Genomic DNA, 27,453 nt, shown 5'->3' with positions numbered 1-27,453 from the left:
TGATAGCTGATGCAACAGTCAGGGTGCAATGTACAGTCAGCACCTACTACACATGGCACAGAGCACGTCTGGGCAAGCCAGACCAAGGTTAGCAAGCTTAGATCAATAGAGTGTCGACCCGCAGCGAACTATGTACATTACTTGGCAAGTTCAATAAAGCAGTGTTGAACCATCTACAGCGTTGGAAGCCTGTTTTCAAGTGATACTGTATCGAGTTGCAGTCCGTGTTAATCCAACATATATAACACATCATGGTACCTGAAAACTATTAACTCTAACGGACCGACCTCGAGTAAATCTGAAACGACCGGAAAGCAAGTAGCAAACAGCCAGCGGTATGGAAAAGATCCAGGCCCCTCCGCAGCTCCGGAAACCTCGGCGCCAACTGGAGGGTCTTCAGACAGAAGTTCCCCCTACACCTCGCGGCATCCGACCTTGAGGAAGCATCAGATGCCAGAAAATCGCGCTGCTCCTGTCGACGGCGGGGGTCACGCCATCCACATTTTTAACTTGCTCACGTTTGCCCAAGGAGAAGATAAAGCAAAGTTGCAGACCATTCTGCAAAATTTCGACAGCCACTGTGAAGTCGAGCTAAATGAGCGCTTTGAACGGTACATCTTCCACAGAGGCTTCAGGGTAAGGACGAACCTTTTCACTCCTTTTTGACCCATCTCCGCATCTTAGCACAGTCATGTAACTATGACTCAACTGCTGATTCCATGATCCGGGATCAGATCGTTTTCGGGGTCCATTCCGACTAATCAAATGTATGACCCTCCCGATCGCCATCGAAACATGCGTTGTCCATGAACATGCCAGAAATCGCTACTCCAGGGCAGCACGGTGGCGCAGTGGTAGCACTGTAGTCTCACGGCGCCGAGGCAGGTACTGTTACAACTGCATGCCTTTCGGTATCATTTCAGCCTCCAAAGTCTTTCATCGCATAATGGAGCAAATGATGGAGGGCATCGATGGTGTGCAAATCTATGTGGATGACGTGATAATCTGGTCCACGACCCCCGAGGAGCACATAGATCGGCTCAAACAGGTCTTTAAAAGGGTCCACGAGAATAGCCTCAAGCCAAACAGGGCCAAATGCTCATTTGGTCTGTCATCAATCGTTTCTGGGTGACCAAATATCCCAGTAGGGTGTGCAACATGATTCCAACAAAGAAATGGCAATCAATGCCATGAAGACCCCAGACGACAAAAAGGCGGTACTATGCTTCCTGGGGATGGTGAATTTTGTGAGAAAATTCATTCCTGACATGGCATCCCACACCACAGCCCTCCGACATCTAGTAAAAAAGACCCCAGTATTCCAGTGGACACCAACACATCAAGCGGAGTGGATGGAGCTCAAGGCAAAGCTCACCAAGGCCCCAGTCCTGGTGTTCTTTGACCCGTCCAAGGATATACGGTCTGCCAAAGTTCACGGTGGAAACAGACCACAGACCCTTAGTCCACATCATCCAGAAGGATTTAAATGACATGACGCCCCGGCTACAGCGCATTCTTCTGCGACTCCGCCGATATGATTTCGACCTCGTCTACACACCGGGCAAGGAGCTGATAATCGCAGACGCCTATCCAGATCCATCACCACGCCCTGCGAACATGTAGACTTCGCTCGCCAAATTGAGGCACAGGTGCAGATGTGCGCCAGCAACCTCCCGGCCACTGATGAACGTGTCGTCCAGATACGAGCAGAAACTGCCAAAGACTCTCTGCTGCAAAGGGTAATGCACCACCTCGCAAATGGGTGGCGCAAGGGGCAATGCCCCCAGTTTTTTAATGTCAAGGATGATTTGATGGTTGTTGAAGGGATCATTCTGAAACTGGATCGAATTGTTAGCCCCCACAGCATGCAGGCCATGGTGCTCAAGCAGATCCATGAGGGTCACCTTGGAGTCGAGAAATGCCGACGCAGAGCTCGACAGGCAATTTACTGGCCTGGGATTAGCCAGGACATCTCCAATATGGTCCTCAATTGCACCACATGCCAGAGATTCCAACCAGCTCAACCCAAGGATACGCTCCAACAATATGAGCTTGTGACCTCTCCGTGGTCCAAGGTGGGAATAGATCTCTTTCAAGCAAATGGGTGTGACTATGTACTTCTGATCGATTACTTTTCGAACTACCCAGAAGTTGTGAAGCTGTCGGACCTCACGTCAAAATCAGTCATCAAGGCCTGCAAGGAGACGTTTGCCAGGCACGGTATACCACTCCCAGTGATGAGCTACAACGGTCCATGTTTCCACAGCCAAGAGTGGTCCAACTTTACACAATCCTACCACTTCAAACATGTCACATCCAGTCCTCATTATCCACAGTCAAACGGGAAGGTGGAAAAAGGGGTCCACATTGTCAAGCAGCTGCTCTGCAAGGCTGCAGACTCTGCATCTGATTTTAACCTTGCACTGTTGGCATACAGGGCAGTCCCTCGACTGGTCTGTCTCCGGCTCAACTACTCATGAATCGCAACCTGCGGACAACTGTTCCAGCCATCCATGTTCCAGTCCTTGATCACCTCACGGTGCTAAGAAAAGTGCAGCGACTCAGGGGCCAGCAGAAGGTCACGTATGACGCTCATGCCACTGATTTGCCTGTGCTGGCTCCAGCAGATGTTGTTCACATCAAGCTGCCTGAGGGAGGTTGGTCAGCCCCAGCTGTTGTTATAAGACAGGCTTCCCCCAGGTCTTTCGTTGTTCGCATGGCTGATGGCTCCATCCTCAGGCGGAACAGAAGGGCACTGTGCAAAGTTGCCTGCCCACCGCCACCTGACCACACCCCTCCGTATGTCGAGACACCTCTTCCGGACATTTCAAACCACGAGCCCGCCAATCTGGCAGCAATCCCGCCTGTCGAGAGGCCGGCGTCCCCCCGCCACCTCTGAGGTGGTCGACAAGAATCGGTCGCCCACCACAAAGACTGGACTTATAGACTTTAACTGTGTAAATTTTGTTCACCTTGTTCTGTATATGCAGGATAGACACCTTCCCATGTATATATGTTCACTCACTCACCATTTTGCACATAGTCACACATATAAATACAAGCACACAGCCACAAGCATCCAAAATATATTCAAAAAGGGGAGATGTCATAATATGCACTCATGTTCATAATGAGATACAGAGAGGCAGTGATGGACACACACAGGAGCCAATCACCATACAGAATTCAGAACAACCAATCACCAGGCAAGACACTACAGGGTACATTACCAGTATAAAACACACGAGGCAGGAAGGCTTGGCCTCTTCACACTGGTGATAGCTGTAACAACAGTCAGGGTGCAATGTACAGTCAGCACCTACTACACATGGCACAGAGCAAGTCTGGGCAAGCCAGACCAGGTTAGCAAGCTTAGATCATTAGAGTGTTGACCCACAGCGAACTATGTACATTACTTGGCAAGTTCAATAAAGCAGTGTTGAACCATCTACAGCGTTGGAAGCCTGTTTTCAAGTGATACTGCATCGAGTTGCAGTCTGTGTTAATCCAACATATAAAACACATCAGAGCGTATATTGAAGTAGGGAGGCTCAGGGATTTGGGGATCTTGTGGCATGTTTGCCCAGATTGAGTGTTCTTTTATTTACACAGAACATTTAGGGACAAATAGGAACATATCATGAACATTCCTTGAAAAAAATATTGTAATTTCTCACTACTGCGGTTTTTCAATCTGGCTGTTGTTTCTGACATATTCACTACATTCACATGTTTACACTACATTTATCATCACGCAATGCATGGTGCATAACCATCTGGTGCATCTGCAAATGATAGTTGTTAGATACCAAATGAACTTTTTAAATTGCTCATTATTTTTCAGAAGTACTCCTAAGAGCAAGAATTAGGACAATGTGGGGTTACGGCTACAATCGAATCTCATAAATAATTTAATCTGAAAATCACAAAAGTCATTTGTTTCAAAGACTTCAAAAACAATTGATTTTATGTATACAGGCTCCTTTCAAGATATTACTTCCAATGAAAGCCCAGTGCAAGTAAAAGGCTGTGACATATCTGAAGACAAATAATTTAATGTTAATCAAGTTTGGAAAACGTAAATTAGACTAATGACGTTAATAAAGTAAATCAGGTTCTTGCTAACTAAAGATGGTTAAGATCGTCACAGATGCTGGGTGTATAAAATATCAGCATGCCCTTCAGATCTTGCCAAAAGCAGATGAGTGCCCAACCACCCATTGAGCGGAGGGACTGCGGTTGTCCACAGGATCCTTCAGCCAAGGCAGACTGCTCATCAAATGCTAGAAGCTTCCATCTTTAAAATAACAGGTCTGGCAATACTTCTTAAAGTTAACTGTTCTCATGCAGTGTGCATCTGCTATATCCCGACACATATGACAAATGTTACAATCATTATGCACCAAACTTTGGACACGTTTGAAGACACTTAGTAACTGGATAAGGATTAAGATTGACTCAACGAGACAACATTTACTGGCATGAAGCAAATTGCCAGCATTTGTAGCAGTTTTATTCCCTTACATGGTTTACAACATACCTGCATATTATGCATGGCTTCTCGTAACTGCTCCAGCTGATGAGCTGAACTAAGTGCCTCCAGGCGAATATCTGTTAGCTTCCTTTCCTTATCCCATAACTCATTCCGCAGGCTTGATACCTCCTTCAGCTCAGGCTCATGGGAGTCATAAACCCTGCATCAAAAACATGTTCTTATTCTTTTCAGGACAACAAGAGCACTTTCATGCCATGTCAGAAACTCTCAAGTTAATACAGTCAATTTAATTAGAGAGCCATCATTAATAAAATGCAGCACACGTGTTATGATCTGTGGGAATGTAGGAACAAGAATAGGTCATCCAGCCCCTCGAACCTGTTGCACCGTTCAATGTGATCTTAGCTTATCTTTGACTTAATTGCAACAACTTGCATTTATATAGCATTTCTAAAATAGTAAAAGCCCCAAAGTGTTTCACAGGAGCATAATCAAACAAAACTTTGGCACCAGGTCATATAAATGGTCATCTGGGCCGGTTTAGCTCAGTGGGCTGGACAACAGAACAAGGCCAGCAGCGCGGGTTCAATTCCCGTACCGGCTTACCCGAACAGGCACCGGAATGTGGCGACTAGGGGCTTTTCACAGTAACTTCATACTTGTGACCATGAAAGATTATTATTATTATAACAAGAGATGAGGAAAGGTAACTCAATGTCTGATAAAAGACGTAGGCGAGAATCTCCGTCCGTTCATGCCGGCAAGATTCTCCGGTCTCCCTGCAGTGAATGAAGTTTTGGCTGAGCCAAATTCTCCGTTCTTGCTGGCAGACATGGCGGGGCAAACTCGGATCGGAGAATCCCGGCCGTAGTGTTTAAGGAGGATCTTAAAGGTGGGGCAGACAAATTCTAGACTTTAAGGTGTTGGCAGCTGAAGGTAAAGCTGTTGATGGTTCGGTGATGGTCTCCGGGATATGCAAGATCCGGGTTTCAGAGATGTTGATAGGTTGTACGTCTGGAGGAGGTTACAGACATAGGGCGGAATCTTATCCCATTTTATCTAAGGCTCAGACTGAAAACTGGCGTGTAACTCTCCTGTTGCACAGATCAGTTTTCTCCCCAAATATTGAGCCTCTTTAAAGAAGAAACAATGAGTGGGAGTGGTTTGTCATCATTCTGGTGGGGTGGAGCCTGATAGACGGGATCACCGGCGAGGGGGGAGAAAAACGGGAAACGCAATCTCGCTAGATTTTGAAATGAAATGAAATGAAAATCGCTTATTGTCTCAAGTAGGCTTCAAATGAAGTTACTGTGAAAAGCCCCTAGTCGCCACATTCCGGCGCCTGTTCGGGGAGGCTGGTACGGGAATTGAACCGTACTGCTGGCCTGCCTTGGTCTGCTTTGTTTCCATTCTCTCTGACGGAGATCGGGGGGCGGCAAGTCGCCCCCATAGCGTGGGAAAAGTCAATGGAGGAGTTTAAGCACAAGGCTGAGAATTTTAAGCTTGAGGACTGGAGCAGTCATTGCTGACGTTATGGCCAGTGGTAGGATTGAGACCAAAGAAATGATGGTATCTTCATTCCTAATCCTTCTTCAAAATCAAACTTTATTTTCAGAGTTACAAGTTACAGATGGTGCAAGCATGCATTTCATACTTTTACAACTTCCCAGCAACACAACCTGGTTTAGGGGCTGGTTTAGCACAGGGCTAAATCACTGGCTTTTAAAGCAGACTAAGGCAGGCCAGCAGCACGGTTCAATTCCCGTACCAGCCTCCCCGAACAGGCGCCGGAATGTGGCGACCAGGGGCCTTTCACAGTAACTTCATTTGAAGCCTACTTGTGACAACAAGCGATTTTCATTACATTTCATTTTCACCTCATCCTTCTGCATTTTTCTTTCAGATTCCCAAGAAGCGCAACCTCGCCGGATAGTGGAGGATCAGCAAGTCGAGGGTGATGAACAACATTCGCTGGAGGGCAAGTCTGCACATTGATTCTGCTTCACCAGAATTCAGACGAGGTCTTCGCTGGGACACCTTACAGGACGTGGCTAACGGGAATATATAACAAAATATTTGTTCCATAGGAAGCTGCCAGAAAGTCTTCCTTCACTGTCAAGGAGTGTGAAGGATTCTGGTTCCAATTTGGCACAGGGCTTTGCACAGTGTCCCTCAAATTGGTGAGTGGGCAGAGGGAAACAACATGTGGCTCCACCTTTAGACTGTCACATTTTTATCCAAGGGCTCTCATTGATTATGCCAGGTACGATCTGAGACTGTTCATCATGTTGTACCTGTACTTAGTTTGCTGCCAGTCTGATCACTATGTTGCTTTGGAGGAACCACTGCTGCACACCAGCAGGTAATTAAAAAGGCAAATGGAATGCTAGTGTTTATTGCATAAGGACTGGAATATAGAAGTAGAGAAGTATTGTTGCAAGGGTGTTGGTGAGACCACATCTGGATTATTTTGTCCAGTTTTGGTCCCCTGATTTGAGGAAGGATGTGGTGGCATTGGAGGCAGTTCAGAGGAGGTTCACCAGATTAATTCTTGGATTAAGGATTGATATATGAGGAGAGATTAAACTGTTTGGGCTTAGTACTCGCTGGAATTTAGAAGGATGAGAGGGGATCTGATTGAGGTGTATAAAATACTAAATGGGATTGTTAAAGTAAATGTAGACCAAATGTTCCCCCTTGTGGGGCAATCTAGAATGAGAGGTCACAGATATAGGTTGAGAGACGGTCGACGGTGAGATGAGGAGGAACTACTTCTCGCAGAAGGTGGCAAATTTGTGGAATTTACTGACCCATAGTGCGGTGGAATCTGAGTCATTAAATGGTTTCAAGAAGGAGATAAATATATTTCTAATAAAAAACAGGTTAAAGGGATATGGGGAACAGGTGGGGAGGTGGATTTGAGACCAGGAAGAGATCCGCCGTGACCTGATTGAATGGTGGAGCCGGCTCAAAGGGCTGAATGGCCTACTTCTTCTCCTAATTCCTATGTCATGTGTTCTTGCAATAATGTAAAGGCACCAATGACTGACAAGAAGTTGGATAAATAATTTGTGGGTTCATTTGTTTAAACTAGACACATGGGAGCATACAGACATCTATAGAAATCAGGAAGATATCAGAACTACAGTGCTGTGTGTACACTCTACTGAAAGCAAAAGCAAAACTAAAATGTTGTTACGCGACACACTTTCTTTCAAGTGATGTTGTGCTGCAATCCCTCAAAGGCAAATTGCAACATACGCTAATGCCTTGGAGACATGGGTTCAAATCTCTCCATTGCAGCTCGTGGAACTTGAATTCAAATAATAAAATCTTGAACTGAAAACTAGTCTCAATACTGGTGAACATGAAGCTATCAGCGATTGTTGTAAAAACTCATCTTATTCACGAATGTCCTTGTGGGAAGGAATCTGCCATCCTTACCTGGTTGACTCTTAACTGCCCTCTGAAATCGCCCAGAAAGCCACTTAAGTCAAGGACAATTAGGGATGGGCAACAAATGCTGGCCTTGCAAGTGACACCGACATCCCATGAAATAATTAATAAAAGATTGATGAAACCTACATGCAAGACAAACTAAAAATGTATCATATTCTGACAAGATATTAAACCAAGACCTTGTCTGTCCTCTCAGGTGGACGTAAAAGGGCCCACAACACTATTTTGAAGAAAAACAAGGGAGTTTTCATCTGGTGCCATGCCTGATTCATCCCTTAACCAAAACATTAAAACAGATTATTTGGTGATCATCACATCACTATTTGTGGTGGCTTGCTGTGTACAAATTGGCAGCTATATTTTCTACATTAGACCAATGACTACACTTTGAAATGATTTAATTGGCTGTAAAACACTTTGAGTTCAGAAAGGTGCTATATAAATGCAAGCCTTTCTTTTGTTATTTTCATGACTATTCAGCAAATTAGCATTAATGCTTCCATGAACCATTAATAAACTCGTAAACAAAACAAACTGAAAATATTTTTAGATCGCTATTTACTCAGTGGATGAATGCGATGGTTTAATGGGGACAGATGATGGATCTGCATCTTCACGCTGCACTTTCGGCGAAGATGGCACTGAAGAATCCGGTGTTGCTATTTCTTCAATGTCGGAATACGAGGATGCTGATTTAGGTGCCTTTTTGAGGGTAAAGGCTTGCTTAAATGAGCTTCTCAGCTGGAAAAGAGTAGATATTTACAGCATGGTCTAACAATTTTTTTTCAAACACGCAAAGGTAACAACCTACAAAGCAATGGGCTTCCTGCCTGCGTAAGCACTTTCTACTTGTGGGAAGGAAAAGCAAAAGAAAAATGATGCAAGTTTGGAAAACGTGTAATCTTCAGGCATGAAGCACATTTCCGTGAGGGCCTCAAAGGAGGTTAAAGTGAGGGAACAGCATTTTCTTAAACAAAAAAGAAAAGACTTCAAACATTTATTTTCCTCTTTTCAATTTTTTTTTGTGGCAAGAGTCTTCCTTTAGCTCGGAAATAGATGGCTCTGGGACATGAAGTCCTTCACAGTGATTTGCTGTATGCTACACAGCTGGGTAGTGTGAGATTCTTTAATTTTAAACATTCCCTGAACCTCAATAAGGAACTCCACCCAGTCACCCGAATTAAATCTGGCAAAGCTCACTGAATGGAAGTTGCACAATACGACCAGATGAGTCTCACGTTTTAAACCCAAGCTTGTGAAGACTAGTCCAGTCCTTCACTGCTCCAGATGTCCAACAATTGACCCCACAATTTTAATTTGAGTGCAAAAACACCATTTTGTTCTACAAAGACCACATTCTTGCTTACGGCTCAACCTGGAAGCAGAAGTATAAACATTGTTGGAGGTTTAACTGACCCAATTTTTCCAATTGGAATTTAGTTCTGCCTATTTGATTAGAATAAAGAAAATTATTCCAAAATGTTATGTTACTGTAATGTAAATAAAGGAAATGTCATTTATAGTACATCAGAGAGTTATACAAATCTCAGGCACATGTGGTGGAATACTTCCTGTCAGATGCAATCCTGTCGGATGTAAAAATGTCAACAACTTCAGTAATATGCAACGTTACAAGGGATCACAGACTGGAGTCATACATGATGATTTTAGGGCTGTCATGACATGGATTCTTTGAACCACCCCCTTCAAAAAATGCATCTTCCCTCAATATAAGGAGATGTGATACAGTATATCACCATATCAAATATATTCACCAAATTGAAATATATGTTTTGCAAATGACATTAAAAATAAAATTTATCCTAAATACGCTCGCACCCTAACCGACAATGGTCTGCACTTTCTGCCAAAACACATTGCAGCGCCCCATTTCACATTGTCATGGCCATATAATCAGGTCAACATGAACGGCAATGGGAAAGAAACAGTACAAGTAGAAGATGAGGTAGGAAAGAGGGGCATGCCCAACCAAAAACATGCCTTCTAGTTTTCCTCCTCTTCAAACAATTTTACGATTTTAAATTTACATAAAGGTGTGGACAAGTCCACGGAATTGGGTGGACACCAGAGTAAAGGTATTTAAAACCAAATAGCAAATGAGAGAGAGAGAAAAACAACTTACTTGCTTTTACAAATAATGATTATGGAGTGTTCCAGGGGAAAGCATCAGCCCCACGACAAAGCAGATGGGTAATTTTGAGTTAAAGGTTCAGTGAATCTCATATCTTGGGATTATTGATTTGAATGGGCATGATTTATATACCAGTATTTCACTTAAGTTAAATTCCATTCACTGAGCTTTAAAGGCAGAAGCGGGATGAGGAGGGAAGATGTGTGTTGAAACCACGCCTGGATTAAACAATGGAAGTTCACCCAAGCTTCCCTGTGAACCATCATGACTCATTGTGTTGGGACGACCTCATTCACTTTGAGAGCAGTGGGTTGTAATTGTTCAGGGCTTTGATCCAGGAGTGCTGGTTGGTTGAACAAACAACTCTGATAGCCAACCCACAGAAGGAGAAAGAGCCAGAGGTCCAACAGTAAAGTTCCTGTCCAGGAAGAAAATCAAAAGGGCTTACGAGATGGGAATGGATTTTATGTGCCCCCAGCAGGCATGTTTCCCACAGGGCTGAAAATAAATTAGGGTGGACGCAATCTCACCACCTTCCCATCACTCCACAAGCTCACTAAATACAGGGGACGGGCACTGAAATTGGCAGCCTGCCCAACCTATTTAAGTGAATAATTAAGGGTCAATTTGGCTTGTCATCAAGTGCTGGCAGAACTGATGGAACTGCTGTTCCAGAAGGTTGGACTTTTGCCCTATTGCGAAAGTCAAAGTGGGGGGGACGGGAATGGGCCATTATTCCATATTATTCCCATATTATTCAGCCCATGGTCAGTGAGTCAATTCAGAAAAAGACGGCTAAGAGAGATTCGAGGGCGACACAGTGGCATTGTGGTCAGCACTGCTCGCTCACAGCGCCAGGGACCTGGGTTCAATTCAGGCCTTAGATAACTGTCTATATGGAGTTTGCACAAGGGTGTTCCGGTTTCCTCCCACAGTTCAAAGATGGGCAGGTTAGGTGGATTGGCCATGCTAAATTGCCCCTTCGTGTCCATAGGTTATGGGGGTAGGGCGGGGGCGTGGGCCTATGTAGGTTGCTCTTTCCGAGGGTCGGTGCAGACTCGATGGGCCAAATGTCCTCCATCTGCACTGCAGATATTCTATTCTATGATTCTATTCTATGTAAAGAAACAAGCTTCCATTAAAGGAGACAGCTGCACAGATTCAATGAAAAGGTATAACCAGGACAAGTTAAGTTAGATGCTGATAGGGTAGTGTGGCTTGCTTTATTGTTTTTTGTGTTGTGGGAAAGTGTGATTAAATAAATTAAATAACTGGAATTACTACTCTGATCAGTCAATTAGAATCTATGAAATAAATTAACTCCTTCATTTTCCATTCACTTTAGTTGCTGAGTTTGTCAGTTACATTTCCCAGAAGACTGACTGACCCTCTGAAGTAACACCCTCGCTCGGCCCAACATCTCACACTATCCTCGTAACCTCATAACTCCACCTAACTTGCACATCTTTGGACACAAAGGGCCAATTTTAACATGAATAATCCACATAACCTGTACATCTTTGGACTGTGGGAGGAAATCAGAGCACTAGAGGAACCCATGCCGACACGGGGAGAATGTGCAAACTTCACACAGACAGTCGCCTAAGGTTGGAATTGAACCCAGGTCCCTGGCGATGTGAGGCTGCAGTGTTAACCACTGTGCCCCGTGCTGCTCTCACTCCCATTGACCCTCCAACTTTGGGACCCACTTGACGTCCTGAATGGGATGGCAAATCTGCTCCCTAGTCATTAATTGGACTATGCTTCAAAAGTAGCAGCGGGGAATTACTTCCCACGTAGTGCGGGATTGGGACCCTGACATTTTCTGCGCATAAGTCTCCTGATCCACAGATGAAAATCCAGTCCCTCTGGTGCTCAATTGTTGAGAGAGGCCAGAATGACGTGACAGAATGTCCACATCCAGGGGAATGCCAAGCTACCACACCTTGCCGTGTCTGCACCCATGAATTGTGCCCTAAGACTCAGCCCTTTACAGGAGGGATTTAAAAATATCCACCTTTGCTGCCCCGCCAGATTTACACAGCCCTCTCTATACACCGGCACCTCTTCTCTCACGAATGCAAAGCAATTGCCTGCAGTAGAATTTACGTATTGAGTCAGCTCCATGACTGAATGCAACCCAACTACAATGGAAATCCTGAGTCTTGTGATATGACCCAACAGCACTTCTAGCATGTGAACAACACTTCAGATATCATTTCACCACTCAATACATTAATCACTTGAATTTCTAATGAGCTTAATTATTCAAAAAATGTGAAAAATAGTGACTTCATAAATTAATCAGTTACTCACTCCATGTAACTTAACTCATTTCATTAATTTGGCAACTACATCTCATTATTAATTACCAAATTTATACAAATCCAAATTTGCAACACATTTAATTATTATTCAATTTGTTATCAAACTTAATTAACACATTGACATGCACGCAAATTATACTCAAATGGACCATTCAGCTCAACTCGTCCAGTTGGTCTTTACCCTCACCATGTGCAGAACTCCGATTCCAATATGCCTACCACCTTCCTATAACCCTTCTCCTTCAAGCAGACTGATGCTTAAATGTTTACATGATCTCTGCTCAATCGCTGGTACATCCCACAGTCCTACAACCTGTGAAAATGGCCAGGATCAGGGGCAAGCCCACTCCGACATGTCTGGGAAGCCCCAACCTGACTTATGTTCGGGACTTGGGGCCAATGTGAAATTCCGGCCAAATCAGGGTCGCTCAGACAAGATTCAATCGCACAATTGCTCTGCCTCGACACCATGAGTGCCTTCGGGTCCGAGCACCACTGTTTTCAGGCCATGGATGGCATTGGTCGCGAGCTGGACAGTCTTCGCCATGCATTGTGCCAATTTGTAGGGTATCATCCAGCTCACTCCCCCACCACCCAGCACATCCCAATCCTGTTCACCCCGGCAGCCACACCCGATCCTCTGCCAGCCACCAGAAATGGTATTGGTAGAGGTGGGGATTCCTGAGCAACAGCTCCCTGATGACAATCGCTACCCCAAATGGGGGAGAGCTACGGCGCGAGCCAACCATGTTCCAGATTTTGAGTAGGTGTGGCTGGTAGAAAACGGGCAATGACAGTGAGGAGTGAAGAAGACCTGTCAAGTCTATGAACAGGAGCTGCACTTCATTGCTCAGGAAATATATTGCCAGGGCACACCATCTGGGATGGGGCTCAACATAGAGCCCCATCACTGCAGGGTCTAAAGGCAAAAGGTCGCCACCTGGGTGTGAAGGCACACCAGCGCCTGACCACTCCAAACTGACCACTTGGCCATTTCCAGCTTTTCATAAAGTGGGACAAGAGATAGACAACCAATGATTCCAGGAAACAGGTTTGCAGTTTGAATATGTTAATGACATTAGAAGCCTTGAATTTAACCTGTTTGCAGTTCGGTTGAGTTCACTGGGTTGGAAAACCCAGCATCTGCAACTAGTGGGGTCAAGTGTCTATATAGTATTCTTTGTGGGCTTAGAAGAGTAGAATGCCCCCCCCCCCACCCCAAACTCTCTGTCCCCTCATCAGATCACCACTGCCCACTACGGGATCATGTTCATATTGAAAACTTACTTACTCTCAAAATATATCCTAATTATTTAATCTTAACCTTCGCAATGGCTGTAAATATATCCTTAACTAGAACGGAGAACCCTTTTAAGTATTTCTTGAAGATTCAGTGCTCAGTTCCCAGTGAGGATTTGGAAAGAAAAGATCCAGTTTTAATATAATTTTTAAAGTTTTCACAATCAGACATTCATGACAGCCCTATTGTGAAATTACCTTTAACAGCAAAGAGAGTGTAACAAATAGTTCATTACTGAAATATCCAATTCACTCTGTTCACAGTGATAGTAATGGATGCACATTGCTCAGAAATATTGGTTACACCTACCCTTAAAGCACTTGTTACGGGGCACAATCACATTCATTCTTAAATTTCAAACTTTAGTATTGTGGAATTAGGTTGATAACATTTTCCTCCCAATTCTGAAAATAGTCAAATGAAATATTTGCAAAATATAAGATACAAAGCACAGACTATGATAAAGCCCTGCAGTACATAAGTACCAATAGTTAATAAATCATGAAGATAGGTATCACTGCTGAACTGTGAAAGTTAAGTAACAGTGCTTTAAGAGTTTCGATGGGTCTGATGGATTCAGATGTCAGTGGATGGCACTCATCCAGACTGGATGTATTATGTGATTTCCTCGCATGGTTGACATATTGAGGGCACTTACCTCATAAACCTGAAAAAAAGTTTGTGTCAGCATGGGAGAAAAAACAAAGCAATACTTGTTACCTTTTCATGAATTTTAGCAATCCAGATGAATTTAGATTTTTTTTGGATTATGAAATTAAACTGTGTGCCGAATGTAATTTAAATTGCAAAACGTTTGCTCATTAATAGTACGTTTCTGTTCTTGAACAATAGCAATATTTTTTTAAACTTTGCAGTGGAACTTTTTTTTTACATTGCTAAATCAGTTAGCTATAAACGGCTGTTTTGTGAGCTCAATTAGATTTCAAGTTGACTATTTAAACCTCATAACTTCCCTGTTTCTAAATTGCAACTGTGATTAGAAGGATCTTCTGGTATTTTCAAGAAATCAGCAACATCATTTGTGTTCAATTCAGAATATTACAGAATTTACAAATGTAAAAAATCTCAAAAGCATTTACCCTGCAACAGGTGCTAATGTCAACAGTTAACTGCAAATGCCTGGGATCTGTGTCCTTTTCAGAATGCGACAAGTGCTTGCTATGAGTTGGCTATGATGGACTGGGAAATATTACTGAAAGGAAGGACAGTGGACAGGCAACAGCAGGCATTCAAGGAACGAATGGGTGAATTCCAAAAGTTGTTTATTCCTATTTTGCGCAAGAGTAGAAAGAGAACTGTGGCCATACCATGGTTTACAAAGGAAATTAGAGATAGTATCAGATTCAAAGACGAGGCATACAAACTAGTAAGAAAAAACAATAGACCTGAGGATTGGGAACAGTTTAAATTCAGCAAAGCCGGATTCCAAGGGATTGATTAAGAAGGGGAAAATACAATATGAAAGTAAGCTAGCAGGGAACATAAAAACTGACTGTAAAAGTTTCTATCGGTATGTAAAGAGAAAAAGATTGCTTAAAAACTAATGTCGGTCCCTTACAGTCAGAAACGGGGGAATTCATGACATGGAACAAAAAAATGGCTGAGGAACTAAATTCGTACTTTACTCCTGACTTCACAAAAGAAGACATGGATAATGTACCGGAAGTTCTGAGTAACGCAACATTTAGTCAGGGGTCGAAGGAAATTAGTATTAGTAGAGAAATGGTTTTGCAAAATTAATGGGATTGAAGGCCCCCCGCCGGGTTGGAGAATCGCCGGGGCTGGCGTGAATCCTGCCCCCACTGGTTGCCGAATTCTCCGGCACCGGATATTCGGCGGGGGTGAGAATCGCGCCGCGCCGGTTGGCGGGCCCCCCCGGCGATTCTCCGGCCCGCGATGGGCTGAAGTCCCGCTGCTGGAATGCCTGTCCCGCCAGCGAGAATCAAACCACCTCTCTTACTGGCGGGACAAGGCGGCGCAGGCGGGCTGCGGGGTCCTGGGGTGGCCTGGCCCGCGATCGGGGCCCACCGATCCACGGGTGGGCCTGTGCCGTGGGGGCACTCTTTTCCTTCCGCCTCCGCCAGGGTCTCCACTATGGCAGAGGCGGAAGACACCCCCTCCACTGCGCATGCGCGGGGATGCCGTGAGTGTCCGCTGACGCTCCCGCATGTGCGCCGCACGGCAAAGTCATTTCCGCGCCAGCTGGCGGGGCACCAAAGGCCTTTCCCGCCAGCTGGCGGGGCGGAAATCAGTCCGGCGTGGGCCTAGCCCCTCAAGGTGAGAGCTCGGCCCCATAGGATGCGGAGAATTCCGCACCTTTGGGGTGGCGCGATGCCGGACAGATTCACGCCATTTTTGGCGCCGGTCGGCGGACATCGCGCCGATTGCGGAGAATCCCGCCCCCGGCCCTAGAAGTAGTTGATCCATTGGTGGTCATTTTCCAAAATTCTTTGGATTCTGGAATGGTTCCTACAGATTGGAGGGTAGCTAATGTAACCCTGCTCTTCAAAAAGGGAGGAAGAGAGAAAACAGGGAACTATAGACCAGTGAGCCCAACGTCGGTAGTAGGGAAGTTGCTAGAATCCATTATCATGGATGTCATAGCACAGCATTTGGAAAACAGTGGTATATCAGACGAATTTACGAAAGGACAATCATGCTTGACAAATCTACTGGAATTCTTTGAAGATGTAACTAGTACAGTTGACCAGGGAGAACCGGTGGATGTAGTTTATTTAGACTTTCAGGGTTTCAACAAGGTCTCACATAGAAGATTGCGAGATAAAGTTAAAGAGCATGGGATTGCGGGTAGTGTCTTGAGATGGATAGAAAGGTGGTCAGCAGATGGGAAGCAAAAAGTTGGAATAAATGGGTCTTTTTCCAATTGACAGGCAGTGACTAGTGGGGTTAGATGTAGTTCTTGGGGATCAAAGGGATCAAGAGATAAGGGGGGAAGGCGGGATCATGGTATTGAATTTGATGATCAGCCATGATCATAATGAATGGCGGAGCAGGATCGAAGGGCTGAATGGCCTTCTCCTGCTTCTATTTTCTATGCATGGTTACTGGTAAACTCTCCAGGAAGGATCAATACCCAGAATGGCTAGCTGACCATATCTGCGATTTGTGTTTTGGTTTCATTATCCATCACCTACAGTATTTTACTTTTTGGTGATTCTGATGATCTTTTTACTTTTCGATTTTTCTTATGTTGTGTTGATATAGTTTACATCAATTTATTTAAACTAACCGCAGCATTGTTAGTATGGTGCTCTGATAAACTTGAATAATGTTTGTTTAATAATCTATCAAAGCCAGACAGAGAATGCTGTTTAATTTATCAATTATGTGTTTTGTAATATCACACAAAATGTTCATTTGAAAATAGAACTTTCAAAAGCATTAACTTATTTGTGCTTTGTTTCCTTATTTTAAACAGTGAAAGAACTGAGCTAAGCTACTTTAGACAATCATGGCAGATCTATTGTGAGACCAAAATGCGATTTTAATAGATTGCAGCAAGACAACAGTTTTCATACCACAGCTATGCACAATAAACCTAGAAAACGTTTACGGTTTCTATGCGAATGACATCGGTGGCGGGATTTTCCCACCACCACACCGCGTGTTTTTCGGCGGCGGAGGCAGCCCACCAGCGGGATCAACCGGAACGGCCGTTGTTAACGAGATTTCCCGTTGACCGCACCCCTCGTCGCCGGGAAACCCGTACGCTGGCGTGGGACAGGAATTTTCCACTGGCGTGAACAGCCGGTAAATCCCACCCCCGTTGTAGTGACTGGAACTAATTTAATAGCTTCTGTGTCTCATTGTTAGCACAGTCCCAAACATAATACAGATTTGTTGGAGAGTTATTTTCAGCTTCCAGTTCTGAGACAGGTTATTGTCTCAAGTCAAGAGGTTGAGTAAATAAGTTTTTCCTTCTTATCAGGTCAACTGACTTATGGAGTATTTTTCATGTCCCATTACTTATCATCAACACGTTTCACTGCAAAACATTCTCACTTAAACAAAATTATTATTCACTTTTAAAGCAAAATGAAGGAGACAGAGGTATCAATGACGATGGCTGTAAGCCTTAAAAGTTGGGAGGCAGAAGAAAGGTAAGTAAAAGACCTTAAAGGTTAAATGAGCAATGGGGATGTTCAATAGATGAAAAAAAGAGTAAAATCTCAGGTAAACAACAACTAGGTAAATATTCAAAAGGAAAAAGGGACAGTGGAGCGCACAGATAAAGTGATATTTAATTCTTATACAGAAGTGTTTTCAATGTTTAATTTCATGGTTTGGACTTAAAATCATATTACCAAAGGTATTACTAATATTTAAGTAGGTTTATTATTGTAATGGTATTATTTTCAGTGTCACAATCTAAAGCATGAAAGGTACCAAAACCAGTGGACCAGGAACCTGGGAGGTTCTGGGTCATCTGCTAGTTAATACTAGGTATTTTGAATGTGTGCACATACATATAAATGAAACGTTTAAGGGATTTCCAAGCTTTCTGTCTTGATGGGTGACATTGTGCGTATCAGGGAGCCCTGTATAAATTTTGATGGGTGACATTGTGCGTATCAGGGAGCCCTGTATAAATTTTGATGGGTGACATTGTGCGTCTCAGGGAGCCCTGTATCAATTTTAATCAAACGTTCCACTATTTTGAAAACACTTCAAGCCAACAAAACCTACCATCAATGAAGCAGCAACACCGAAAACAAACACATCGAATCCTTCAAGCCCACTAGATTCAAATAGGACACATGAGCAAATAGGAATTAGAAGTGCAAAGAAAGGAATTGGGTTGCCTTGGTTCTGAGGCAACATCTGGGTCTGGACAATAGGACACAATGGTTTAATTTAGTTAAAGTAAAGGGAGTATGGGTCAGAGGAGTAATGGTACAGCACCGTAACGCTAGCTTGTATTTGGTGATGTCACAACTGCAGAGGGTGCGCTCCCACCCTTGCACCGTCAACAGACAATCATCAAGTATATCACATTTGACTGGAATGCAAGAGAAGCAGAACTTACCCAGCTTTTCTTTTTCTTCTTTTTAGCATCGGCATCTTTACCACTCCCAATGCTGGAATGGCTTGTTATACTGTTGAGGCTGGAGATGCTATCAGATGAATTCTGCCTCTTTATACGTAATTCTGTTCAATGAAATAACGCGATGGAAGTACATTATAGCTATCAGATGATACAGTAGAATTTTCAAGCGAAAATTATAATACCTCTCACCTTTGTGTCATTAAGGGCGGAATTTTCCCAAAAAATGACCAAGGGTGGGATTCTCCGGCTGCGTCCGTCTGGTGACCGGAAATTCCCACACAAGGTCAATGGACCTTTACATGGTCTGCGTCCCGTCAGTGGCAATCTTGCGGCGGGCGGGGCTGAAGAATATGGCCCCAAGAGTCACCGTGGGCACGAAAATCGATCTGAATTGCACTGACTGTTCCGACACAAATCTGATCGCGATTTTCCCACATTTAGTCAGTTTTTTGGAGGAGGGATGCTGTTTGCACCTGCACTGAGAGGGGTGGGGTCTAAACACACTAGCAAGTCCAGCTCCTCCGAGATCGGGACTCTCCGTAGACAAGGGAAAAAAACCCAGAGGGGTACCTCCCAGCCACCACAAAATATACAGATCACCCTCCTCCACACCATGCAGACATTAGGATGACTCAACACCGTTCAACCATCTTCACCGGCATCCGTCGTTCCCCCTCACTCCCAATTCTTGCCAGCATCAGCTCACCTCCCACCCCACCCCCCCCCCCCCCCCCACTCCCAATTGCCGGCATCAGCCATTCCCTCCACAACAATCCGCTATGGGGTCGCCAAATGCCCTTACCCCCTCTGGCCCCACCCCTTGGCAGGACCAATCAGGAACCCTGGCAGTGTCAACAAAATCATAACCACACAGTAAGCACTGGAAAACACCTGATAGGCCTCGATATTAACAACCCTACAATTAATAAGAAAGTGTTGGTGGAGGTTATTGACTTAAATAGGCAGTGTACCCCAGAACCTGGGCAGAATTCTACCGCTAATGCAAGAATCCAATGTCGGGCATCAGTCTGGATCTCAAACATGCTGGAAAGGGCACTGGGACATCCACCTCAATTTTACCAATGGCAGCTCATAAACAAGTTACTGCTAGGTTTAATGTCCAGTACTGGGCAGCTGCCTGACCACCAGAGCTGCCGACCCAATTAGGGGACTGTGGCACCCTCTTTCAATACAAAAATTACATCCCCTCACTGCTGTTGTGTGGCCACCAACATTCAACAAAATGCCAAAACCCTGATTAAAAAGGCCATTAATGGGCCATTTCCTTTCTGCCTTCTCGTAATAGGAGCCTGTAAGATACCAGTTCAGTCATTGTTCAAATGCCTTGGCGAGCATCAGGTAGCTAATCCAACCTGGTTCCCTATAGATTTAACAGTCCGCCTGTCATGATCCTGTCTCCTAAGGGCTTCTGGCCTTATAGACAGATTTTTAATCAGTAAGAGAATCAAGGGTTATGGAGGTTGGAAACGAAAGTGGAGTTGAGGATTAAAATTTCTGTTCAGTCATCATCTCAATGAATCGTGGAGCAGACGTTAATGGGCCGAATGGCCTAATTCTGCTCCGGCGTCAAATGGTCTTACAGGTTGGTAACATTCTTCCTACAGGACATATGCCTACTACCATCTTTATGCTGGAAGATATTGAATTATCTGAGTGCCCCACAGTGGAATGTTGTGACATTTCATGAACGTATCTTGGCCATTTTCAGCCTCTTCAGCAAGTTCGCATATAAATATCATGCAAGCTAAAGTTGTTGTGCAGTAAACAGGCTTTTTAATTGCCATTGCTCTGCAAAGAGAGCAGCCACAAAACTGACTAATTCAGCTTGTAAGCATATTAATTATTATTGTTCGTGAATTGTATCACAGTAGTAACTGAAAGCAAGAAGGAAGAACAGAGTGGTTCGGCCCATTTTCCCCAGTCCTTTCATATAATATGATGCAAGTTGTATAAAGGCAGCATCAGGTTTATAAAGATATGAAACATTTTATGAACCATTACTGATAGTGAGAGGATACTGCAAAACAAAATCCAATCATCATCAATGGGGTGTCAAAACCGGCACTCAACCCTTCAAAAATGAATATCAATTTTACACTCTCAGGTAAGGTTAACAATCATATTTCACTGAGAAACATCTACTTCATACTCAGAATGTAAAATAAACAGTTTTCAATCCAATTTGCTACGTTTTCCCTAACTCCATATAATTTAACCTTCTACGATAACCTTGTATGTAGGAGCTTGACGAAGGTTTTTTGTAGGTTTGCATGTATCATTTTCACTGAATTTCTCCTATCCAGCATATCGCTCTCCAATCAGGGGCGAGATTCCCCGACCTCCCGCCGGGTCGGAGAATCACCGAGGGCTGGCGTGAATCCCGCCCCCGCCGGTTGGCGAAATCTCCGGCACCGGAGATTCGGCGGGGGCTGGAATCGCGCCGCGCCGGTTGGCGGGCCCCCCCGCACGCTTCTCCGGCCCGGATGGGCCGAAGTCCCGACGCTAAAATGCCTGTCCCGCCGGCGTAGATTAAACCACCTACCTTACCGGTGGGATAAGGCGGCGCGGGCGGGCTCCGGGGTCCTGGGGGGGGGCGCGGGGCGATCTGGCCCCGGGGGGTGCCCCCACGGTGGCCTGGCCCGCGATCGGGGCCCACCGATCCGCGGGCGGGCCTGTGCCGTGGGGGCACTCTTTCCCTTCCACCTCCGCCACGGTCTCCACCATGGCGGAGGTAGAAGAGACTCCCTCCACTGCGCATGCGCGGGAATGCCATCAGCGGCCGCTGACGCTCCCGCGCATGCGCCGCACGGAGATGTCATTTCCGCGCCAGCTGGCGGGGCACCAAAGGCCTTTTCCGCCAGCTGGCGGGGCGGAAATTCGTCCGGTGCGACCTAGCCCCTTAAGGTTGGGGCTCGGCCCCCAAAGATGCGGAGCATTCCGCACCTTTGGGGTGGCGCGATGCCCGACTGATTTGCGACGTTTTGGCCGTCAGTTGGCGGATATCGCGCCGTTTCCGAAGAATTTCGCCCCAGGTTTGTTAAGCACAATCATCCTTCAGGAAATCAATATTGGTGGTTTCTACTTATTAATTTTCCTCATAAATTTTTATCCTTTGGAGATTTTATCATTAATTAAAGATTACAAAATATTCACTACTGTACATATCAAACAATTGGACAATAATTATGCTATTTTGTGCAGTCACAATAAACGTCAGTCTTACTAAGCAGTTTACAATGAATATAATTGACATCGGAGAGAGAGAGAGAGAGAGAGAAATAGAAAGCAAGGAAACATAAAAGTTAAATACTGGCCGGAATTCTCTGGCCATGGGGATTCTCTGTTCCCGCCAGCAGCGCTCCCCGCCCACAGGTTTCCCGGTGGAGTGGCTTCAATGGGAAATCCCATTGACAAGCGGCGGAGAGTAGGGAATCCTACCGCCAGCGAACGGTGCGCCGCCGAGAAACACACAGCTGGGGGAACGGAAAATCACGCCCACTTTGACAGCTCGGTGATGAAGAGAAGCTGTTGTCCAGTTCCTATACTAACAGAACAAGAATTACCTTTGGGTGTTAAGTCAGGAGTGTTCAATGCCCCGTGTATAACAGCCTGTGCTTCTGCATTCTTTTTGTGCAACATGTCAATTGTTTCCTTAAGGTCAAATAACTCAGTATCCTGTTTGAAGTTAAACAAAAAAGAACAAAGGAAGAATTTTAGCAAACCTTTCATCTTTAACAAAATACCTCACAGTATTGAACTTGAAAATAGTACCAGAAAATAAAAGGGATCTCATGTCAAAAATAATTTGTGTATGCAATAATGAAAGGTTGGTATACTGTCTGCAGTTTTAATATTCAACAGGATCAAATCTGCACAGTGTATTCATGTAAAAAGCCTAACTATTGCACACAGTTTGGGAATGATCCTAAAAATAATAATTTCATACTTAGCTGAAATTTTAATATGTTTTTCCATTAATGATTTATCTGTCATGACAAAGAAATGTTGAAATTTTCTGCAGAGTTTTACTGCAGTAAAATACTAGAGGTGTTGCTTAAATTGAGTTTTATCCATAGAACATTGTAACGGAGTCTAAATGTTTATAAGACTATAAAAAATAGGAACAGTTGTAGGCCGTTCAGCCCCTTGAGCTTGCTCTGCCACTCAATAGGATCATGGCTGATCCAACAACATTCCTCACATCCACTTTCCTGCCATGTCCCTGTAATCCTTGATTCCCTTAATTATTTGTTTCAAAAAACGACATCATTTTTATAGCTGTCCTTTGTGAAGACCATTACGTTCTCTATTTGCTCTGCAATGCTGTGAGGTACATAAATTGCAATCATGTTTCTCAGTGGGAATTCCCTTGAAGCATTGCTGATTTGTTGGTACAACACGGTTCAGTTTGTTTCTAGATCAGCCGTGAGCCATCTGCCTCATCTCGTCTCTTTTCTTCTGTACCACATCTTTGCAAGAGCTCAGAAACCAAAGACAAGGTAGACCTTTTTCTGTGTGCTCAGCCAAAACATTTCTTTCATTGAAGAATAAAACACTGAAATAGGTGTTTCGTATCCTCAGTGAAATGAAAACCAAGAGCTGGTTTTAATTAAAACCAACAGTGGGCATATCAACAAGTTAATGGTAACATCATCCTCCCCATGTGTGCGTGGGTTTCCTCCGGGTGCCCCGGTTTCCTCCCACAGTCCAAAGATGTGCAGGTTAGGTAGACTGGCCATGATAAATTGTCCTTAGTGTCCAAAATTGCCCTTAGTGTTGGGTGGGGTTACTGGGTTATGGGGATAGGGTGGAGGTGTTGACCTTGGGTAGGGTGCTCTTTCCAAGAGCCGGTGCAGACTCGATGGGCCGAATGGCCTCCTTCTGCACTGTAAATTCGATGATAATCTTCGAAAATTACAGATGATTTACTGCAAACAACAAAGTCGTAATGATGCATTGCTTATTCTCATCTATATTTTGAGACAGAACGTCTTGGTTCCAAGGTGAAATTGGTATTTTGGATAACTATCGGACTATTCTGCATCTGTTATCACCTGGTCTTGGGAGAGGTGGAGCAGTGAAGGAGAATTTAATCCTTTTTTCTGCTCTGTTAGCCTAACCATACAATGTAGTTGTGTGCTATTATCCTTTACTCATCCTTGTTTAAGGTGAGGGTTTTATCAAAGGGCAAAAACTGGAGAAACTCAGTCTTATTGGTCAGTACATCAGTTCCACATTTCCAATCTATGACCATACCAGGGTTGAGGTGGCACCGAGGCTGCTATGTGACTGGGGTGCAGTTATCTCCTCACTGCTGAAGGACACGCCAGCTCCTCTCGAGTTCTTTTTTTTTCTCATAGTGATGTCAGAACTTGCCTTACTGCTCCTCGCTTATGAATGCCACCTTGACACAGCATCCAAAATATTATCATTATGGCAATGAATCTTCTTCTGTATTATTTACCCTGTTACAGAAGAAAAACTCCTGCTGTGTACCATCTGCCAACATGGTTGAACAGATGGAAATTTTCCATTGAATTTTTTTTTTTGTTTCTCAGTATACGCCCCCACACGATTACTTAGGAACTGAGATCATAAGGCGCCTCGACAATGTAGAGCTTAGTAACGTGTGATCATGGTTTAATCTAGGCTTAGTTCAAACGGGAGTTGGATTGTGATCTGCAGCTTCAGTATACTCCACTTAAAAATGAATGTCATGACCTGGTACTTTATTGATATCTGACTTAATTTAATCTAAGATTAAGTTTCAGAAGCATCCAAGTTTGGGTGTCACTGACCTTCTGTTCTGCTGTTGAGGCGAGATTTTGCAGACGAGATGTCATATTAGTCAAACTCTGCTCAAATGCTGCCACAAGGTGAGCCTGAAAAAATAGGGGGGAAATACAGAGTAAGGAGACATTTTTTAAACTGCATCTGTTTTTAAAACATATTCACAAATGTCCAAATTTATTCACACAAAGTTACATTATTGCTTTCGAATTCAATATGTTCCAACTCAGACCAACTGGATTTCTTATTAAATAGCAAAGAGAATAAATATTTCACAGATTTATATATTGAAGTGTTCAAAAAATGCATTCCTCTGATGGCCTGCTGAGATTTCTACCAGTTGTTGAAATCCAATATGTAAATCATTGGTAAACTTTGGTGCGATTCACCGGAAAAACCTCAAAGTCCGATTTCAGGCGGGCTTGTCAGGGTGTTCTTGGCGGCTGCAGTGCCGAGTTTGACACCGCTATTCATCGCACTTAGCTAATATTTTGGACGTTGGGATGTTATATTTTAAACAATGACTTCTCTATAATATATATGTATTACTCTTGAATCCACTCGGATGATAGAATGACCAATAGTCTTCTTGTTGAAAGATGAACTATTTACTGAGTAATAAAATAATAAACTTCATACTAAACTAACAAAAAGGAATTAAAGTACAATACAGATAATTATATAACTATACACTTTATAACAAACTATTTCTAACTTCTCTCACTCTAGCTATTCTATGTCTTGCTTGTTCCCTGTTCTGAATCACATCATATCATCTGACCTAGAAAAGGCAGTTCTTATAGTATATGACTGTGAGTCATCTCGTGTTGAAATGACTGTACTACATTTACATACATTGATTATGTATATTGGTATCGAAATATCACTACAGGGGAGTTTCTCCCCGTCGAGGCCACAACTGCCCTGGGGAGCGGAGCTCGCCAGCAGGACCAGCTCCTCACAAATCGCCATTTTGAAAGGATGCCCTGATCTCTACACACCTCGTTTCAGGAACCCCCCACCCCCCTTCAGCCCCCCCCCCAACCTTCCACTGCCCCCCTCAAACCCCCCCTCATCCCCCATTTCAGGGACATGGCCCTCCAGGCACCAGCACTTGTTAGTGCCATCCTGGCACTTGGGCGCTGCCAGCCCGGTACCCTGGCAGTGATCCTGGCACCCTACCAGAGTGCCCAGCCTGGGTGGCACTGCTAGGTGCCAGGTTGGCAATGTCAAGGTGCCTGGGTGTCAGGGGCAGTGCCATACTACTACTCTGCCATGTCCTTGACCGCGCGGGGGCTCTACTAGCCTGTGAGACCCGGTTGAGGACTCACAGATACAGTCACTGACTCCTGGGTGCCGGGTGAATACTAATATTAAACGAGCCTAATGGCTCATTCAAATATCATTATCTGGAACATGCCCAGCAAGGACACCACCCAGATCATGCTGGGTGCCATGAATCATTCGAGGTTTCGTGCCTGGCGTTGAGCTCAATTTGGGGCTCTCCTGCGATTCACTCGTCAGTCCCAGGACAGAGTGGGAAAATCTTGCCCTTAACCTGAATCTGATAAATGATGAAGCAAAGATTGCACTGTATAACAGAATAACATTGATGTTAATGTATTTATTGCTGACCTTAATCTAAAACTGGTAAAGAAGTGACTGTGTGGTACAAGAGAGCAATCATAATGCTGTAAATGTGTTGTAAATGCTGAATAAATACAATACATTGAAGTAAAAGTGCACAACTTTTATACCTGTATAATTTAGATGATCTCAGAAGAGGCACTACCTTTTAGCAATCTACTTTTGTTTCCCTGGAGCAGTGAGAAGAACATTTGCCAGAGATTCCTGGTCCTAAATGCCAAGTGTCTGTATTTAGAGTGAAAACAGAAAGTCAGGTTGCGATTCTCCTTCTTGGGGAAAGTGCCTGACGACATCTCAGCTGGAGATGAAAAGTGGTTATTCTTTGCAAGGCACCAGTTTTACCACCTGGTTGCGATTGCCATAAGACCACAAGATATGGGGCAAAATTAGGCCATTCGGCCAATCAATAATGTTCCACATTCGACCATGGCTGATATGTTCCTCATCTCCATTCTCCTGCCTTCTCCCCGTAACTCATGACCCCCGAATTAATCAAGAAATCCCCTTGTTAATCAAGAACATCAGATTTCTGCTGGAGGTGTTGTTACCTACAGAGCTACAGACCAAGGACTGGAAGGTGGAATGAGACAGAATAGTTCTTTCTTAGAACATAAGATGCTAGATTCATGCGCTCAGTCTCCCAAAGGGAGCTGGGGATGAACTCTTAGCTGAATTTGAAAATGGCTGCCATGCTTATACAATCTCAATTTGAAGGTTGGACATTTCAAATTCTATGGAGCATACTGCATCTGGTCATCGAGACCTGGGTCAGTCGGAGACCCCGACGCTGGTCTGCGCCACCCTCCAGGGCCTAGTTATCTTTTTTTTTTATAAATATTTTTATTAAAGGTATTTGCAAACTTTTACTAACAATAACATTAACATGGTGAAATAAACTTTTCCCCACCCGACCCAATCCTCACACACCTCACCCATCTAACACCTATCCGCCCGCCTTCAGAATGCTGCTTCTGCCGACATTTAATTTTCCCCGAGAAAGTCAACGAATGGCTGCCACCTCCGGGAGAACCCCAACATTGACCCTCTTATGGCAAACTTTATTTTCTCAAGACTGAGAAACCCCGCCATGTCACTAACCCAGGTCTCCACACTCGGGGACTTCGAGTCCCTCCACATTAAAAGGATCCATCTCCGGGCTACCAGACACTCCAA

General features: G+C 44.3%; 1 protein-coding gene across 8 annotated transcripts in view; it reads right to left on the bottom strand.

Moving 5' to 3' along the window:
* LOC140393873 (neuron navigator 1-like) overlaps positions 1-27,453 on the bottom strand; it is a 970,643-nt gene that overhangs the window by 64,870 nt on the left and 878,320 nt on the right. For all 8 annotated transcript variants that reach the window (XM_072480430.1, XM_072480425.1, XM_072480424.1 and 5 more), the window contains 5 exons: positions 24,642-24,725; positions 22,407-22,518; positions 18,802-18,923; positions 8,517-8,695; positions 4,541-4,694 (listed from right to left, as the gene is read on the bottom strand). In XM_072480430.1, the coding sequence (XP_072336531.1) occupies positions 4,541-4,694; positions 8,517-8,695; positions 18,802-18,923; positions 22,407-22,518; positions 24,642-24,725 (651 nt within the window). The remainder of the gene's footprint in view (positions 1-4,540; positions 4,695-8,516; positions 8,696-18,801; positions 18,924-22,406; positions 22,519-24,641; positions 24,726-27,453) is intronic.

Source organism: Scyliorhinus torazame, chromosome 17, assembly GCF_047496885.1.
Source record: "Scyliorhinus torazame isolate Kashiwa2021f chromosome 17, sScyTor2.1, whole genome shotgun sequence".
Classification (NCBI taxonomy): Eukaryota; Metazoa; Chordata; class Chondrichthyes; order Carcharhiniformes; family Scyliorhinidae; genus Scyliorhinus; species Scyliorhinus torazame.
Note: the sequence above shows the minus strand (reverse complement) of the source record. Positions and strands in the feature narration are given on the sequence as shown.